At 39.2% G+C, this 16,902-nt stretch overlaps 1 protein-coding gene across 1 annotated transcript in view; it reads left to right on the top strand.

Moving 5' to 3' along the window:
• The window catches only part of SLC38A6 (solute carrier family 38 member 6), a 45,346-nt gene extending 29,496 nt beyond the window's left edge, over positions 1 to 15,850 (top strand). The window contains exons 9-16 of the mRNA XM_074149126.1: positions 979 to 1,044; positions 1,234 to 1,287; positions 2,838 to 2,917; positions 3,645 to 3,745; positions 7,613 to 7,737; positions 8,600 to 8,744; positions 8,845 to 8,939; positions 9,954 to 15,850. Coding sequence (XP_074005227.1) covers positions 979 to 1,044; positions 1,234 to 1,287; positions 2,838 to 2,917; positions 3,645 to 3,745; positions 7,613 to 7,737; positions 8,600 to 8,744; positions 8,845 to 8,939; positions 9,954 to 10,034 — 747 coding nt within the window. The 3' untranslated portion in view covers positions 10,035 to 15,850. The remainder of the gene's footprint in view (positions 1 to 978; positions 1,045 to 1,233; positions 1,288 to 2,837; positions 2,918 to 3,644; positions 3,746 to 7,612; positions 7,738 to 8,599; positions 8,745 to 8,844; positions 8,940 to 9,953) is intronic.
• Positions 15,851 to 16,902: the final 1,052 nt, after the last annotated feature.

Here is a 16,902-nt window from a genome sequence, read left to right as displayed (position 1 = left end):
TACTACCTAGTTCCATGCCTTGAGTTGTGAGTTGTTCTTTGTTGTGCATTATTGCCACAGTGGACTCAGCGTGATGTGTACCCACAGTTTCCTTTCCCCACATTTTGTCTGGAGGTAGCATTTGTTTGCTTCTCCTGGCACTGGTGAGAAGAGGGAGCATTTCCTCTGGGAAAAATAACTTGGCTGCAAGCAAAAAGTATTTTTCTGAGCCAGGGGAAGCACTCTCTTCCATGTTATTCTTCTTATGAATCCGAGTCTTTAATTAAAGTTTTTAATTATTTGCTCTAGGCTTCAAAAGAATTATAACCTCTAAAGCCAGACAACTACAATAGGAAATTAATTAGGGTGAGGAGAGCAATGCAACTATCATTTTAAACTAGGCTCCTGAAAAAGGAGGTAACACTTCTTATTTTAATTTCCTTTTGATTTTCAGCCCTGTTCCTTGGCAGTCCCTAAACCAGCAGGGTGTAGCTAAAGCCCCAATGACATTCTGGGACAATAATTGCATTTATTGTTTTTCGTTTGCTTTCTAGTCCAAACCATATGTTTCTGCCTTTTAAGATTAGCCCTAGGCTCTGCTCTATCTCTGTTAAGGGCTTGTCTACTTAGGGAAAGAGCCTGGGATAGCTAACACAGCAGCTATTCTATGTGGCAGTTAGCGTGGAGCACAGAGAGAGAGACTGTGGCGCACTGGTTGTATTTCAGTTCATGTCAGAGCTCATTTCAGTGCACTACCTCCAGACAGGCACACCATAAGGCTGCCAGCTGTGCATAGGAAGCAGCTGTACGGAATGGCACTGACAAGTTTTGCTGTCAAGTCTCCTTGTGGCCTAACTATCTCCCAGTCAAGCCTGTTAATTTATTATGGGCCTCACTCCCTGCTTTGTATACCGACAGTCTGATGTTTTAGCTACGTATATCTAAATTTAAACTCATTTTTAGGGTATCGTTCATGGATTAAATGTGCTGTCTTTGCAGGTTATGATAAAAAAATGGTCAATCCCTTGTCCTCTACCTCTAAATAGTGCCATAGAGACTTTACAGGTAAAGTCCGTGCTCTTTTGAAGTTCTTCTAATTTTATTAGTAACTGTAATGCCTTTTTTACATTAGCACTTTCAGAATGACTTGTAATTTAAATTCCTTCTTAATCATAACAGAAACTAAAAAGTTTCATGTCTGTGGTTTGGGCTTATTCTTTCATTGTGCCATTTTTTTGCATGTATGTCTTACAGGTTTCAAATTCGACTGGGGATTGTAAAGCAAAACTCTTTCATCTTTCAAAAGAGGTAATCTCTATTAACAATACGCAAACTTAAAGGGGGGGTGTGGTTTTTAAAGAATTGGGGTTTAAACTCTAGCCAGGGTAAGCTATTCTTCTGTAAAAGTAGTTATAGGCTGTTGAAATATTTCCTATACCTGTTGCCAAGTGTTACCCAGTCTCACTCGCTCGCCCAGTCTTTCTTTTTTATGTGGAGGCTGGCTGTCCAAGTTAGCGTTTATGAAAATATTTTGCAAATATGACCAAAGTATAACAGATGCAGTGGTGATCAGCCTCACGATGAAGTCAGATCAAGCCACCTTAATATGCCTTGGGCTGGAAGTCAGTGCCACTTGGCTGTATGCACACTTTTAGTTCCTTGTGAGGTAGAATGGGTTTCCTGAAACTGCCTGGACCTAACTGTAGTTTTTTTCTTACCTGAAGCTAAGTCTTCAGACCAAATGCAATCCTATGTGTTTTGCTGGATGCCGGCTCTGGTATTTGTTAATTAATGTGGCATTTAAATCATGTCACCACCCATCAAGGCTTGTAGGAGAGGAAATACCCTGTAGAACTCTAGTCTCTTCAATGTGAAGAGTAAGGGGAAAAAGGGAAGAACAATTCTGGGACAGGCCTGTAACATGGAATTTAGGATGGACACAGTTGCATTTGTCTGAAAAAACAAAATCCACCCCCAAGAAAAAGGCGGGGGGGGGGGGGGGGGAAGAGCTTGTGCAATGTAAACATGAGACAAATGTTACCTGTAGACCAAAGAAGAAATTTTGCTTTGACCAGAAACATCTATTGTGAGATTCTGGCCTTTTGTGCTTTGAAGAATCTTGGGACTCATATCTGCTTCTTCTTCCATTTTCATTTTATCAGTAGAAAGTGGCATATTTTTACCAGTATGGGCCTGATTATGTCAGCACAAAAGTGTTTGTTGCAGTTCAGCTTGTTCCACTTGGCAATTGAAGTAAGCTATACTAGATGATTCATCTCTTCTATTACAAATTTTTGGAATAATATACCATTAATTGTGTGGTTGCAACTTTAATTACATAACTATCCTAAAACTTTAGATGCCAAAGCATGTAATATTTTCTGGATGCTGTATCCAAATTTTTGCGAAGGAGTAGTAAGAAAATAGTGAAGTCAGGATGAAGGAATCAGTAATTTGAGAGGTAGCTATGGATATTAGAATTTAGAAGACTTGTTAGAAAATTTCATGAATGATACGCTTACTGGGGGCCAAATCCTGCTCTCTTTAGGTAAGTACTTGGCCTCAATATAGCCAAAAAAGAATCTTTCAGTTGTTGGCTTACAGACAGCATGACCCTTCCTGATCATGAAATGGCAAGCTATTACCACCACTTGAAGAGACACTAGTTGAAAAGGTCCATTTTTCATGGAATGATTCAGAGACGCCATTCTGTGTTGTGGAGCTTTATCTCAAAGCATTATTGTGGAAAGAGTTCCACTAATTTCCACCGCTTGGACTGAATTCTGAATTCATCCAGATACTTTTCCTGCCATCTGTAATAACAAACAAACCTACAAGATGTTTCTCTTCTATTGTAGAGTGCTTATGCAATACCAACTATGGCCTTCTCTTTTCTCTGCCATACCTCAGTCTTACCCATCTACTGTGAGCTCCGAAGGTAATGTATGAAAACACATGCAATATTAAAATATAATTACAGTATTTCTGTAATATTTTCCCTAAATTAATCTTGAGAATTTTTTATTTTCAAGTCAGTGCCATCAAACAATGCAAACTAAGTAGCTCTCATGTTTTGGGGAAATGTACAGCTATAGTCTGTACTGGCTTTTCCTCTTACAGGAGACAAAAGTAGCAAATATGGTTCCATCATCAATGTCAGCACATTGTCCTGGCCTGGACAATCTGGAGAAAAAAGATCATTTGCTAAGGTACTTCTAGTTAATTTTTATTGCTGTAACTGAATCTGCATTTGGCCACATCTGATTCGGTAGGTTGTTTTGACCCAGGTTCTGTTCCTGGCTCTGAATATGTATCATCCTGTATAAATCAAAATTTTGATTTAAAAAAATAACTGTGGTATATCTAAATTCCCTACAAGACAGGGACAATGTTAGTTGTCTGCATGAAAAGTGCCCTTTAATTACCAGATTAAAAATACTTTAAAAACCCCTAAATGTCAGTGACAGCACAGACCTTAGCGAATACTCTGGCCAGAAATTAAATGGGTGCTTTCTTATGAAAGGTAAGCTGCAGTTTCGTGTTTGGTTTTGTTTGTGTGTGTGTGTGTGTGTGTGTTTGGTTTTTAATGTAGATTGCTTTGTGTTTAATAGTCCACAATACATATTAAGCAACACTAATTTTCTGAGGATTTTTTTATGTTTTAGTCCATCCAAAAGTAGAATGCAGAATGTAACTGTCACAGGAATTGGTCTGAGTTTCCTGATTTACTTGGTTTCTGCCCTGTTTGGATACCTGACGTTTTATGGTAAGTATATTCTTCAAGTATTCTTTAGAACAAAGACTAATAACAAATGATAAATGCATTCTGTCTGGAGTACTTCAGGCTTGTTTGGGCATTGATACGCTTGAATCCTCAGAAATCTTGTTCCTGGAGACTTTTAAGAATATGCCTAACGCTGCAGAGTATTACAGTCTGATTGACTTCTCAGTGTGTAATGTACCTAAACTTAGCAGGGGTTATGCACTCAAATGCTATACAGACAAGATACTGGTACGTATCACGTACCAGTGATAGCTGGCACGGCAGCTGATGATCTATTGATGTTGTCTAATGCTGTGTAATTAGACTACTGATTGCCACTAGGTGTTGGACCTTGTAATATTTTCATTTAAAAGCTGCGAACGGATTTATCATGGTCTGTGAGAAATTTTGACATCTGATAATAGTCTGCTTGTACAACAAGTCTGAAAGGTCTGTTCTAAGGCTCTATCTTCTAACAACGTTTATCATTTATTAACCCTGTGATATTCCAGCACATTTGATTTGTAGCCTCTAAGGAGCTCTGAGGCAGTTGCCTTTTATGAGAGGAATTTCACAGCAAGCCAGCCCTAACGTTCGGTAGGCATGAAGGTCTGCAGCATGTTTTCCCTGTCCCATACAGCTTGGGTATGATGCATGTATGGTGGCTTTCTTTTGGTTTTGTATTTTTACAAATTAATTGGAACTAACCCTAGCTATTTCTGCTGGAAGTGGGAAATTTTTTTTTCCCATGAATCGTGCAGTTTAGAAAAGCTTTGTCTTAAAGGATTGCACAAAGTTACTTCTTCATTATACCTTTGTTTATGTGTTATATAAAGACAAACTAGAGGACTCCAGAAAAAAAATTACAAGGAACATAAGAAAATCAGCAGGTCTGAATTGGAGAAATCACCTATCTAGTGGAGGGCAATGGCAAAAGACTAGGGAAGGATTTAAAAATTTAAAAGGATGAGCTTTGAGTTGGGCTTCCTAGCACATACTTCTGATCTTCAGTAATTTGTGTTGCATGCATTTCCTGACCCAGAGTTGATGCCTGTTTGATACTTGCACTGAACCAAGAAATGCACATTTCTTAGAGATGATGTTGACATAATGGTTGATAAAGTAAATATACCTTTTTATTTACCAAACAGAAAAGTGGGTGGGTTATGGCACTTGCCCTGCCAAATTCTGCAGACATCTTACATTTTCATTTGCTGTAGGGTTTACATGGCAATGTGCTTCAGTACAAATCTAGTAACTTTAATACATTTGGATTTTTGAATACTCCTGAGTACAGTTTTTTTGTTGAGTTTTAACATAGAGGACTTCGTCTGTCTGGTATTCTTGCATTTCCCAAGTACACAGATTTCAGGCCCCTTACCTACACAGTGGCCTTTTTTTAAGGGTCTGTCGTAACCTTGGCAGAAGTAGGTGAGTGTCTATTGCATACAGCAATTTTAGTACTCTGTCATGTTAAGTCATGACGCTGTCATCACAGTGTGACGCCTTTTCTAAGAAACGCCATTTGGCTCTGTGTATCCTGCTGTAAATTTGTGTTATGGTGTGTTTTGCTCACATAGCACACACTGTCAAATTGAATCACCTCTACTTGGCGATTAGTCTTCTGGAGTAGTTTCGTACAAATGCTGTCATGTAAATGCATCACAGTCATCTATGAGGATTCTTCTAATGTCTTCTGAAAACTTGCCCTTTTTATGAGATGATCACATGCTAACTTGATTTGATTGGAATGAATAAAAATTCTTATAAGGGACAGCAAGGCAGTAAGACAAAAGTGTTCCAATTAGGATTTCCTCTCCTTTCAGTGTTTTGTATTTCTTGATCGCGGGGTTGAGATAGTGTTTGACAAAGCACCAAGAATATTGGCTTTCAGCAGCTAACAATTCCAGATTTCTAGGGAATTTTGCACTTTTTTTCCACCCAAGTACAAGTGTATGTCTGACCATAACTGCCTGAAAAAATTCAGCGGCACATTTAAGTGGGCACATGAAAACATTATGGGCACAAGTTGGAACATAGGAGGTTCCACTCAAATATGAGAGAGAATTTCTTCACGGTGAGGGTGACAGAGCCCTGGAACAGGCTGCCCAGGGAGGTTGTGGGGTCCCCTTCTTTGGACATTTTCAAGACCCGCCTGGATGCAGTCCTGAGTAGCATTCTCTAAGCAATCCTGCTTCAGCAGGGGAGTTGGACTAGATGATCTCTATGGTCCCTTCCAACTCTAAAGGGGCCCGGGGGGGGGGGGGGGGGGGGGGGGGGGGAAGGGGAAAAAAGCTAAAACAGTGGTAGTCCTAGAAACCATCCCAGTTCCTGTTAGCTTGACTGTCATGATTTCTTTGGGACAAGACCCTGTCTTGACCATAGTCTTCTAGTGGTTTCTTTTAGTAACTCTTAGACTCAAGAGCCTAAAACACTGGAACCAACAGTGGATGTCTGTAAGAGATTTCTCCCCCTTGTAAGCTGCTCCTCCTTTTTCACTTTTTGGTTGTCTTGTTTAATTAACTTATTTCTTTAAATGGAGAGAATCTGTTCCCTGTTCCTAAAACACCAGTCCGAGAAAATGTAAAACATTTTATTTTAAATTGAAAACAAAAAAAAAAAAAAGAGTTCCCTCTTTGAAATGAGACATGCTTCATCTTTCTGTGGTTCAGATGGTTGATTCTGTTCTCTGTGAATTTGAAACTTCATAGGGCGACTGGATTTTGGTGGAAATTTTGGTCCATTATGAGGTCCAAAAAAAACATTGAGTTAAGGTATGCTAAAAAAAAAAAAAAGTCAGGATAGCAGACTACTTTTCAGGGCTCTGACTTTTGCTGTTACCTTAGGAAAATTTTCCTCTTAGCAGGGCAAAAGGTAAAGGATTCATCACTTCTTGCCCCACTTCTGCCTTGAATAGTACACAAGTAATGCTTGTGATGGTGTGTCCATGGACTATGGTACTATAGTAATTCCAGAATGGCCAGTTTTGTAAAGCTAAATATGCATGTGGTGGAGACCACATGAGATTCTTACTGCTGAAGAAACCAGAGCTGTCAAGTGAAAGCATTTGGCCTTGTTGGGTGTGTTGCCAGCACAGTCTGCTGTTATTCCCTGGGTGCTGTACGAATCCAGACCAACAGCCTTCAGGTGTCCTTCTGTTGCACTTGTCTACTCATAGGCATAGGGAAAAAATCAGTCTCAATTGTCAATCATTTAGGTGTGTTTTGTTGGCTTTTTTTTGTAATAAGAAATATCTTTTAGAAGTATAGCTGATGCTAGTTACCCTTCTCTATGTCATCCAGCAGTATATTGCTATCATCAGTAAAAGCACATACGCTAGTGTAGTTTTAAACATTTTTTTCTTCCTTTAAATTAGAATTGCAGCTTTTCTTTCAAATAATGAAATTTTACCTTGGCTATCACTTAATGTTTCTGGGGGGAAAAAATAAAAAAGGAAATGCAATTCAGCCGATTTATCACAATTAATTTGTTTCTGGCTTCTACTTGAACCAAAAGAATCTAGCGTTGGCTGTTTCAGACACATAGACCAAGTTTTACAGAACTGTGTACTTGGCTTCATGTCCCATCATCTTTCTTTTTAATGCTTTCTCCTTTATATTTGTATCTTTTTTGAGAACTTTGTCTTCAGCTGAGTCTCTACAGAGACTTACCTCCTGAAGTTTTTTTGGTTTTCTCAAGGTTATGTATCCTGGTGTATCAGTAATGCAAAAGTGACGCATTTCTGCAACCCCCCTCAACTCTGCATCAGTCACAAGCATATAGATCCATTGGAATGTAAGCTTAATATGCATTGCTAATTATTGTAGTTCTCAAATCGTTAACAAAGCAATTAATTTTTCTGTTTTTTAGACAAAGTGGACTCTGAATTGCTGCAAGGTTACAGCAGGTACCTGCCCCATGATCCTGTCATCATGACTGTTAAAGTAGCCATACTGTTTGCTGTGCTTTTGACAGTCCCTCTAATCCATTTCCCAGTAAGTACTCCTCAATGTTTTGAAGCTGGCATAAGCAATGGTAACGCTAATGCTTTGCAGACTGCAATATTTGAGTCGCATCTAGTCTTGTGTATCTTATTCACTTGTCAAGTGATTGATCAAAGACCACATATTTGCATATGTTCCATGAGAGCTCCAAAATAACAGCTAACCACTAAGCTAATTTGTTCTTTTGAGACAGGCTTCAGACTAAAACTAGCCCACAGCATTGTTTTTAATTTAGAGAATTCAGAACTTCTAAAGTTTATTTAGTTTGATTTTTTTTTTTTTTTTTTTTCCCCTCTTAAATTGAGTTTTGCTGACTTGGTTTTTCCTTTCTACATGCACGCACCCACGCACAAACACACTTATACTTGAAAACTCAATTTAATTGTAAATTAAAAACACACATTCACCTATTTCACCAAAAACTCTACTTGAGTTTATCAATACTATGGTAGAGCTGAAAATCCATCCAGTTATGACCAAAAAAATTGTGCATGCAAAACTGTGTATATAGAAGTAGTGTATGGATTGAGTATCAGTTGGCAACATGCTGACATTTGCTACCAAGCATGCTCAAAGAGACAAAGCATTAGCCCCCAGACTTCTTTTGTCCCTGCAAAAGAGGAGTACTTCCTTAAGGCTAATGGCCACAGGATAAGTACTGCTTTAATACTAAAGTAAAGGCTACAGAAAGACAAAACATTTAGCTATTAGTGAATTTTTTGCATTTTGATTTTTAAAATGTTCTTTCACATCTAGAGTGATGTAATTCTTAAGTTTTTGAAATTGAGATAAGGTGAAAATATATGTATATGTATGTATTTACCCATGCAATGTTTCTTTTCATATTATGTAGGCAAGGAAAGCTGTATTGATGGTATTTTTCTCTCATCTTCCTGTGTCGTGGATTTGCCATATCCTTGTCACTTTAACACTGAATACAATTGTTGTTCTGTTTGCAATGTATGTGCCAGACATAAAAAATGTATTTGGAGTAGTTGGTAAGTTGTTTTGGTTGTTGGGGTTTTTTTTTAAACTTTTCTTCAAAAAATTCAGTATTATTCTTGCTCTGAGTAAAACCTTGTTTTCTGTTTTTTAAAGGTTCAACCACATCAACATGTTTGCTTTTTGTATATCCTGGACTATTTTATCTTAAACTTAGCAGAGAGGACTTTTTATCGCCACAGAAAATTGGGGTATGCTTTTAATTCACGTGTGCTAATTGTACTTAAACAGGCTCATTTCAGATGCATCTTGATACACTGTAGAGCACGTAATCCAAGGGACAGAGTTCCTGTTTTCATTCCAGTTCACAAAAACTGTGAGCATTTTCTTTCTAGATAGATCATCATAGATCTCGTCTTTCTGAAACTCTTTCTTCACAAGGGATTTTTGAGTAGGAGTTTGCCCATGTGCCAGATTATTGATCTGAATACATGCTTTTCCCTATAGATTTCAGATGTTGATTTTTTTAATCCAATTTCTCCTCAGTTTTTATGCATTACTCTGATGTCTGGGCAGCTGGGACAAATCCAAACTGCATTTAAGTGAAACAGTTTTTATGCTTGTTTTCTATATACGCCTTCTGAAAAACATCAATTTTTTTTTTTTCCTTTCCTGTGTTTTTTTTCTTCCTCTTCATGGTTTCTCTTTTGGTGTAGTAGGTTAAGTTCTAGTTGGAATTTGTGCAGCAACCTGCTTTTTGCACTGTAACTGTTTTCATTTTAACCACTGCTCAGCAGTGCAACTCCGTGACAGTGGCTAAAATGCTGACAAACTGCTTATACATAGTTCTGCCATTCTTAAGATTCATAAGGCTGCTCTTGTATTGACAAAATAGGGAATCTGAAAGAAAATCTAATCATGATGCTCTGTGACCATTTAAGTCGTGACTAGATCAAAGAGATTTGGGGCCTTGTTATAAATCAGCAATCTACTAGCTCTTGAAATGTGGTTTTATTATAATCTGGTTGTTCAAAAATGTAAAGAATTCACTGTTATTGAAATTATATTTTGAGTAAAATAGAAATTCAATTTCTTAATTCATTCAGAGTTGTAAAGGGCAAATGATAGTTGGTTTTTTTTTTTCCCAAATGGAAGACACTGTTGAAACGTGTCCTTACAGGTTTTTCTGTTGTTAGTCATAAGCCTTAGAAATGTAAAATGCTTCCTTCAGTAAAACATTAATTTTTGGTTTTCTTTCTTCACAGGCGTGTGCATTGGTTATTTTTGGCATTTGTGTTGGCCTTCTTAGTTTAGTTCTAATAATTTTCAATTGGATTAATCAGTAACAGCCTGTTGTCACTGTCTGAACTGGGCTTCAGAAGGACAGCAAGAACCAGAGACTTGTCAAAGCTACTGAAAAGAATGCTGGACATCCTAAAGGAAACGCTGACCAAAGCTGTCTTTGGAAGAAATAATGCTCTATTTTAACTGCGCTAGTGATGTTCCTTCTTCAGTTATTGGACAATTAGTCTTTGCCATTCTAAAGTATTACTTTTTAATGATGTAATTATGACAGGTAAAAAGATCTCTTGAGAATTTTGCAATGCAAAAATGTTTTAGTGCGCATGGTGAACAAAAGCAGAAGCTTGAAATAACTTCTGTTTTAAAGACGGTGAGACAGATATTACATCAATTATGATGTGCATATCATGATGTATGCATTTAGGATAATGCATACATTATCCTAAACCATGGGGGACTTCTGTTGCTTGAATAATTTCCAAAATTTCAGCCAGTTCATATTAAGAGAACTTCCTGATTCCAGATGCTTACCCTAATTTATCCTAACGTGGATCCAGAAACCAACTGCTTTAGCCCAGTTTAATGGGCACATCATGATAATACTTGTTAATTGTGTGGGGTTTTTTAATACAGTTTTTATACCTCAGTGTACTTGAATCATACTGAAGTAATTTTTAAATTAGAAGGCTTTGCCCATCTAGCATTTAGTAGCATTAAAAAGTGTTTCCATTTTGCAGTTAATAATAGACATTTTTCAGCTAATATCTGCTTTTGAATATTATTCAATGTACCTCAGTATTCCCCCCAGTGAAAGACTTTTTCTCTTTTTCTCTTCTTCCCATTTTTACAGTTGTTTCGTATTTGAAATAGAATGTTTCTATATTTTGTGTATTGTGTGTCAGAGAAGGTTTGGGCTTCTGTTGAAGACAAAGGAATTTTACATTTATGGAACCCCAATTTTACCTTAAATTTGTAAACTTCCATGTATCCTTTTATAATTCCCTCCTTTTTTTTTTTTTTTTCCTAAATGAAATGTTAAGGCAATTTTCAACAACAACTGGGCTCTGTTAAGCATGATATCGAGTGCCCACCATGGAAGTTTCTCATATTAGTAGAATGAAAGCAGTGGCTGATATAATGGTAAGGTTTTTAAAATTTGTTTCTATTGGATGGAGTGTGATGTCTTTAAAATAACCTAATCTCTTCAGAGACTTTATGCCTTAAGGAAGCTAAGCCTCCACAGAAGTGACTTGTGTAAAATAAAGAAATTAGACCTCAGCATCAAATGGCAAGATTTAGAGATTGGGAAAGTTCTTCATTATTTCCAGATGCAATATTTCTTTTAATTTAACTTAGCACTTTTACATCAGAGAAGTGGAGTAAGACACAAGTGAAAGATAGCAAAGTAATGAAAGCAGCTATTAAATGACATTTAAATACATTTAAATGTCAAAAAAGTGCACAGTTAGCAAATTACTTGACTATTGCTAGAAAGTCCTGCTGAGACAGTTCTGTTAATATGTTGACTTACGCTTTATCAGTTGAGATAGGGGAGATGCCCCAGAGCCTGGCATTTCTAATTTCTTGGCAGTGGGTCTGTGCTATTAACCTTTTTAATTGTGTCACATTGGATTTGGAAAGCACTGATTGATGTGCTAACTTTAATATAACCCTGATTGAATGGACTTGGTCCTCACCTGTCTAATAGGGAGAAGGAGAAAATAGCAGAGTTGGAATCACCACCTCCTGTGCTGACAAACAAGAATTTCTCATGCCAACAGATCACTTGGCTCTCTCAGGATCCATAGATACTTTTCATTTTTTGATAAATGGCCTGAAGGCACCCAGGTGGTGCAGCTTGATACTGCTTCAGGAATTCTTTTTGCCTGGGGCATACTATTCTGCTTATGAGGTTAATATAGAAATAGATATATATGGTGATGCCTGGGAACTAACTCAGAATTTTTGGTAGGATCCCCACTCTGCAGGAATTGGTACACTATCTTCTGGAAAAGACTGCAGTTACTTTTATCATAAAGTTTCTAGCAGAGGTTTCGTGATGCAAGGTGAGCCACCTAACAGTTACTCAGTCACAGAGACAGCACATCCACTCTTGGCCAGGAGTTCTTGACTGCTCCTGTGGCACTGGCAGTGGCTCCTGGTCAGCATGTTTAATTAGCAGAAAACCACCATGACTGAGAGATGTGACATGTTATCTGCCAAAAAAATGAACTGAGTGAGCTCACCTAGGGGATGAGAAAAGTGAGGGGGTGGTGGGAGTGGGACCGCCCTTCTGAGCAGCAGCAGCCATTAGAGTGCACATATTTCTCATTTTCTCTCACGCTCTGCCCAGCAGTTTTGCTTCAGCAGGTTAAAGCGTGTGTGTGCACACAGAGGATCCTTCAGACTTGAGGGGTCTCTGGCCTCCTTTGATCAGGGCATTGATCAGACTTTCTCAGCAGTGTGTGAGTATTAATAGGGGAGGCTCCCCATCTTGCCTTTATTCTTGCGGTTCTCCCAGCTTGTCTAACTCTTGATAACCAGCTGTAGCTGCCTTCCTGCCTGTGGCTGCCCTTGAACGGTAGCGTTTCACAGGCTTTGTTACACTACAGCGATTCAGCCACTCAAGGTGGATCTCTGGCAGTAGTATAAAAAGCTGGATATTTACCTTTTAAAAGTGTACCTTGGAGAAAGCAATGACAGCTGTACAACAGGAAATTATTTTCATATCTGAACGAAAACTTTTTAGGAGAACGGGAGACCTTACACTCATGTGAATGAACTATAGGGTTTTTTCCGACACTAAGATTTAGAAGGAGTATTTATTAGAAATTTTACAGAAGTTATTTCTCATTTATCATACACTCTTGTAGCATGCTGTTGAGTAATACATGTAATCATTGCAGTCAATTTTTGAAACTGTAACCAGCAAGTTTCTTAACACTGAAGACTTAGATTATCTGTGAAGGTGCAGAAAGTTGGCAAAGTTTTGCTAAGCTTTTGCTCTTCCTCCTCCCCCTGAAAAAGCTGTCTTGCCATGCACTGTAATGCCCTGTTCGTGCACAGGCGGTTGGGTTTGTGTGCACCACCTTAAAAACGTGACTAAGAACATACCTGAAATACAATGTTAATTTTACAGTTGATTCCTGTAATGCTACAGAAATCACTACGTTATTGTTTTTAATCCCTGAGTATTTTCCTAACTAGCTTGGCTATTAACTAACTGTCCTAATAGGTAAACTTTGGAATGGTGAATACCAATGTATGAAGTTAATACTCTGGTGAGGATGAATGGAAGCAATTCACACCTCTGCTGGAGCTCTGTTACATTTTGGCTGCAGTGCAGAAAGGATAGCAGCGCGGGGGTTACAGAATGTGTGTTATCTTTATTCTGAAAAAGACTTACAAATACTGCTACTTTAAATATGAAGAGAGGGAGAGGGTCAAAAAGAATTTCTATTTCCAAATTTAGGAAAAGGTATGAGTGTTTGCCACAATGAAAACGCAGAATAAGGACACTGTTTTTATCCTTCACCTCTCCCACAGACTGTTCTGTTTGTTGTGTTCGTGTAAAGGTTTCACAACAACTGTGCACCAGCATGAATTTTTTGAGCAAAACAGGCCTCCATCTGGAACACTCTGCTCATTCACATGTTGCTAAATGTATTTTTTCATTATTCTTGTGTACAGGTTTTTCCCCCCCTTGAATTTCCAGATTTATAAATTTCAGTGGTTCTGCTTTTTTACCTGTAGTTAGCATTTTCCAGCCTTCTTTTCTGAGGACTTGACAGGAATGGATGAAAGGGCCCACGGCATTTCTGAACTCACTTGGGAAGGTTCCCTTTGCCCAACTGAACAAGCACAACAATGTAAGAGATGAAAATTAATTGGTAGCCTTTGATTTGTTTTCTCTCATTCTCCTCTTTCCATTCCTTGTCCATTTGAAGGCTGCTTGAATTTCAGATGGACTGTGGTAAGCTGGGTGTGGAGAGTGTCTTTTGTAAACAGCATTGTAGGAATGAGTGCTGCAAAACAAAAGCACTCTTAACCTCCCTTTGTATTGTGGGTGATGCTCATGTTTTATTCCCACGTTTCTAGGCAGTTTGTAACTTAATGTATTGATTTTCATGGCAATAAGTTTAAAATTCTCTCTTGCGTCCCTGTATAGTGAAAATTGAGACACTGTGAAACTATCCTGTCTTGTCTTTGTCCCTCCTTTCACCTTCCCCTCCACTTCAGTTTTGCATTAATACCAGTTGCAGGGCACTGAGCAGGAATGTGCCACTAGTTGAGCAGCGCGAATGATCATCAGGGGGAGCGCAGCCTGGGTGAAAGGTATGGCTTAGGAAAGCACCGCTTTGGCCGTGCCCTGCAGGCTTAATTTTCACTAAATGTCCACCACTGATCATCACTGAAGGTCGATGTTCCACGTAGGCAGACCTTTTTTAGTGTGCCCATTGTGTCTGTTCTTGTAAGATTTTTTTTTTTTTTTGAAACATGGCAACACCTGAACTTTGCAACGTGGGAAGACTGTGCTGATTTGGAGTTCTTAAATGATTTATGTCACCTGTAATATACTCAAGGTGCCGTATTCCCTACCCTTGCAGTCGTCCTAACGAGGATGAAAACACAATGGGGCAATGGGATCTGTCTGGCTGAGCTGCTGGGGCAAATGTTAAATCCTTGAGCAGCTCATGTGCACATTGTTTGTGTGAGAGAGAATAGAGGCTTGTCCTTCATTACTGTATTTCTCGTGCTGCACAAAGTGTTGGTTTGGTGTGGATCATGAAGTCAGTGCTCCAACTGCTGTAGTCCGTGGAGGCTGTGAGGATGCAGGGGAGCTCTCAGTCTCTTTTGAGGCTCTGTAGGCATCTCCTTTGGACAGAAGTAGAGCAGGGTTATGGACCTATGTCAGTATTTTGCCTGCCCCAATATGGCCCATCTCATTTCAAATAAATTCCTAAAATTAGTTTTTTTGATTATTTGAACATAAAAAGCTTTTATTAGCATCAGCCAATGTGCATTTAGTGTTCCACGTGATAGGTGAGAAGTTCTGTTCTGGATAGAAATATCAGTGATGTCCCCATCGCCTCTCCTGATGGGCCAGTTCCTGAGCCCTTAATGAGCCAAGGGGAGCTTTGGAATTCAGAGTCCTGCCAGTTCAGCAGCCTGGGGTCTTCATGTGGCTTACATTGATATTTCTATAAAAAAAGGAAAGAGATGGATATATTTACCAGTATGTCACTACCAAATACTTGAAGATTAATCAGGTTGTTTCCAAGTGTCCCTACTTAAGAAGATGAAAATTAATCATCTTATTTCTATAATGGGCATCCTAATGTGCTCTGTAATTAAAGGTTGAAATTCAGATCAGCCCAGAAGCTAAAATAGCATTGATTGTTGTAGAACTCCTTTCCCAATTAGGTTTAATTTTAATGCTTTACCTGAAACTGTTGTTTTGCAGTTGACTTTCATGTTGAAAACATTAGTTGTAGTTGCTCCGCAGGCTGAAAAACCTTTGGACATGTTTATTGCTACTTTCTGCTGACTGCCAGTGGCAGAGAATTTTCAGTATTATTCAGTATTAAATTTTCAGAATTTTCAGAAGTGCTGCCTAATTTCTGCAGTTTGTGGTGGTGTTTTCTGTGTCTGTTTCAGTAGTGATCACTCAACCATGCCTCATGTGGAATTGGAATTTTTTTTAAAAAAAAAAAGTATCTATATGTAAAAATTGCCTAGCTCATGTCAGACCTGTATGTTGTATGACAGATTTCTTGTTTCGAGTTCTCCCTCCCTCAGATTTCCTGTGGGAAAAGCCAGGGGAAAAAAAATCCAGAAAATAAAGAACAGTTTTTGCGTGACTCGTGACTTTCATCTTTGAATTGTGTGTGAGGTGCCTGCGTAGTGAAATAACGAAGCATTGTTGTCTCTGCAGCCAGTTCCTGGTGTGCAGTGGTGGTGCTGCCAGCCCCAGCTCTGGCTGTAGCATCACTTTCCCCAGGGAAGGCTGTCGTTCTTAAAAAATCATTCCTGGTTTGGTGGTGGTAGCACGTTTATGTGCTTCTGTGTGCTCTCCTTCACCTAGGTAGTTCTGTGTGACCTTGGCTCAGTTCTGCAGGCGGTGTTTTGCTGCACCCAGCTTGAAATGGATGCGAGATGTGGTCAGGGAAGCTGTTATCGATTGCTCCTCCCAGACCTGTCTCCTCTCAGTGCTTGATCTTGCTCTTTGAACTGTGCTCTCCAAAACACAAAGGATGCAGAAAATAACTTGTCTGGCAAGATCTGCAGTTGATGTCCTCTCGAGTCTTGGTTTCATTGACAGCAAACCCTCCCCTTCTGTGCTGTTCCGCTCCCCTCTGTAAAGCAGGAGGCAGCAGAAGAGATCTGGGAGGCAGTGGCTGTGCAGCGGAGAGTGGGGTGAAAAACTCACGGAAACACCTTTGGGAAGGGCCTTCTTGTGCAGCAAGGTGAGGGTCAGCCAGGGAAGGCAGAACACTTCGTTACGGGGTAGTGATGAGGGATGAGGGCTACCCCTGGAAGGGCTCTGGGGCAGGGACGTGTTTTTTTTTGGCTGTAAATCATGGTGCTCTCTACTAGCTGTGGTGGACAACCTGTGAGCACAGCTCCAAGCGCTTTGCGAGGTCTAAGGGAGTCTTGAATAGAAGCAAAAAATGGGGGGGAAAAAAAAAAAGCCTCATGATGGTGCTGCTGGCTCGATTCCAGAGCTGTACAAATACTCACACACGTAGAAATGAGCATCAGCAAATTTTGTGGTTTTGCTTAAAATCGTTTGCCCCAACCAGAAGCGTTACCAAATAGCACAAAGCTTTGGTCTTGCACTGCCCCAGCTGCTCCTGCCCGGTTTTGTTGCCGAGTGGGTCCTGTCTGTGCTTGGTGTTTCTCTTGCCTCCA

Source organism: Numenius arquata, chromosome 6, assembly GCF_964106895.1.
Source record: "Numenius arquata chromosome 6, bNumArq3.hap1.1, whole genome shotgun sequence".
NCBI lineage: Eukaryota > Metazoa > Chordata > Aves > Charadriiformes > Scolopacidae > Numenius > Numenius arquata.
This window is presented reverse-complemented; position numbering and strand designations above follow the sequence as displayed.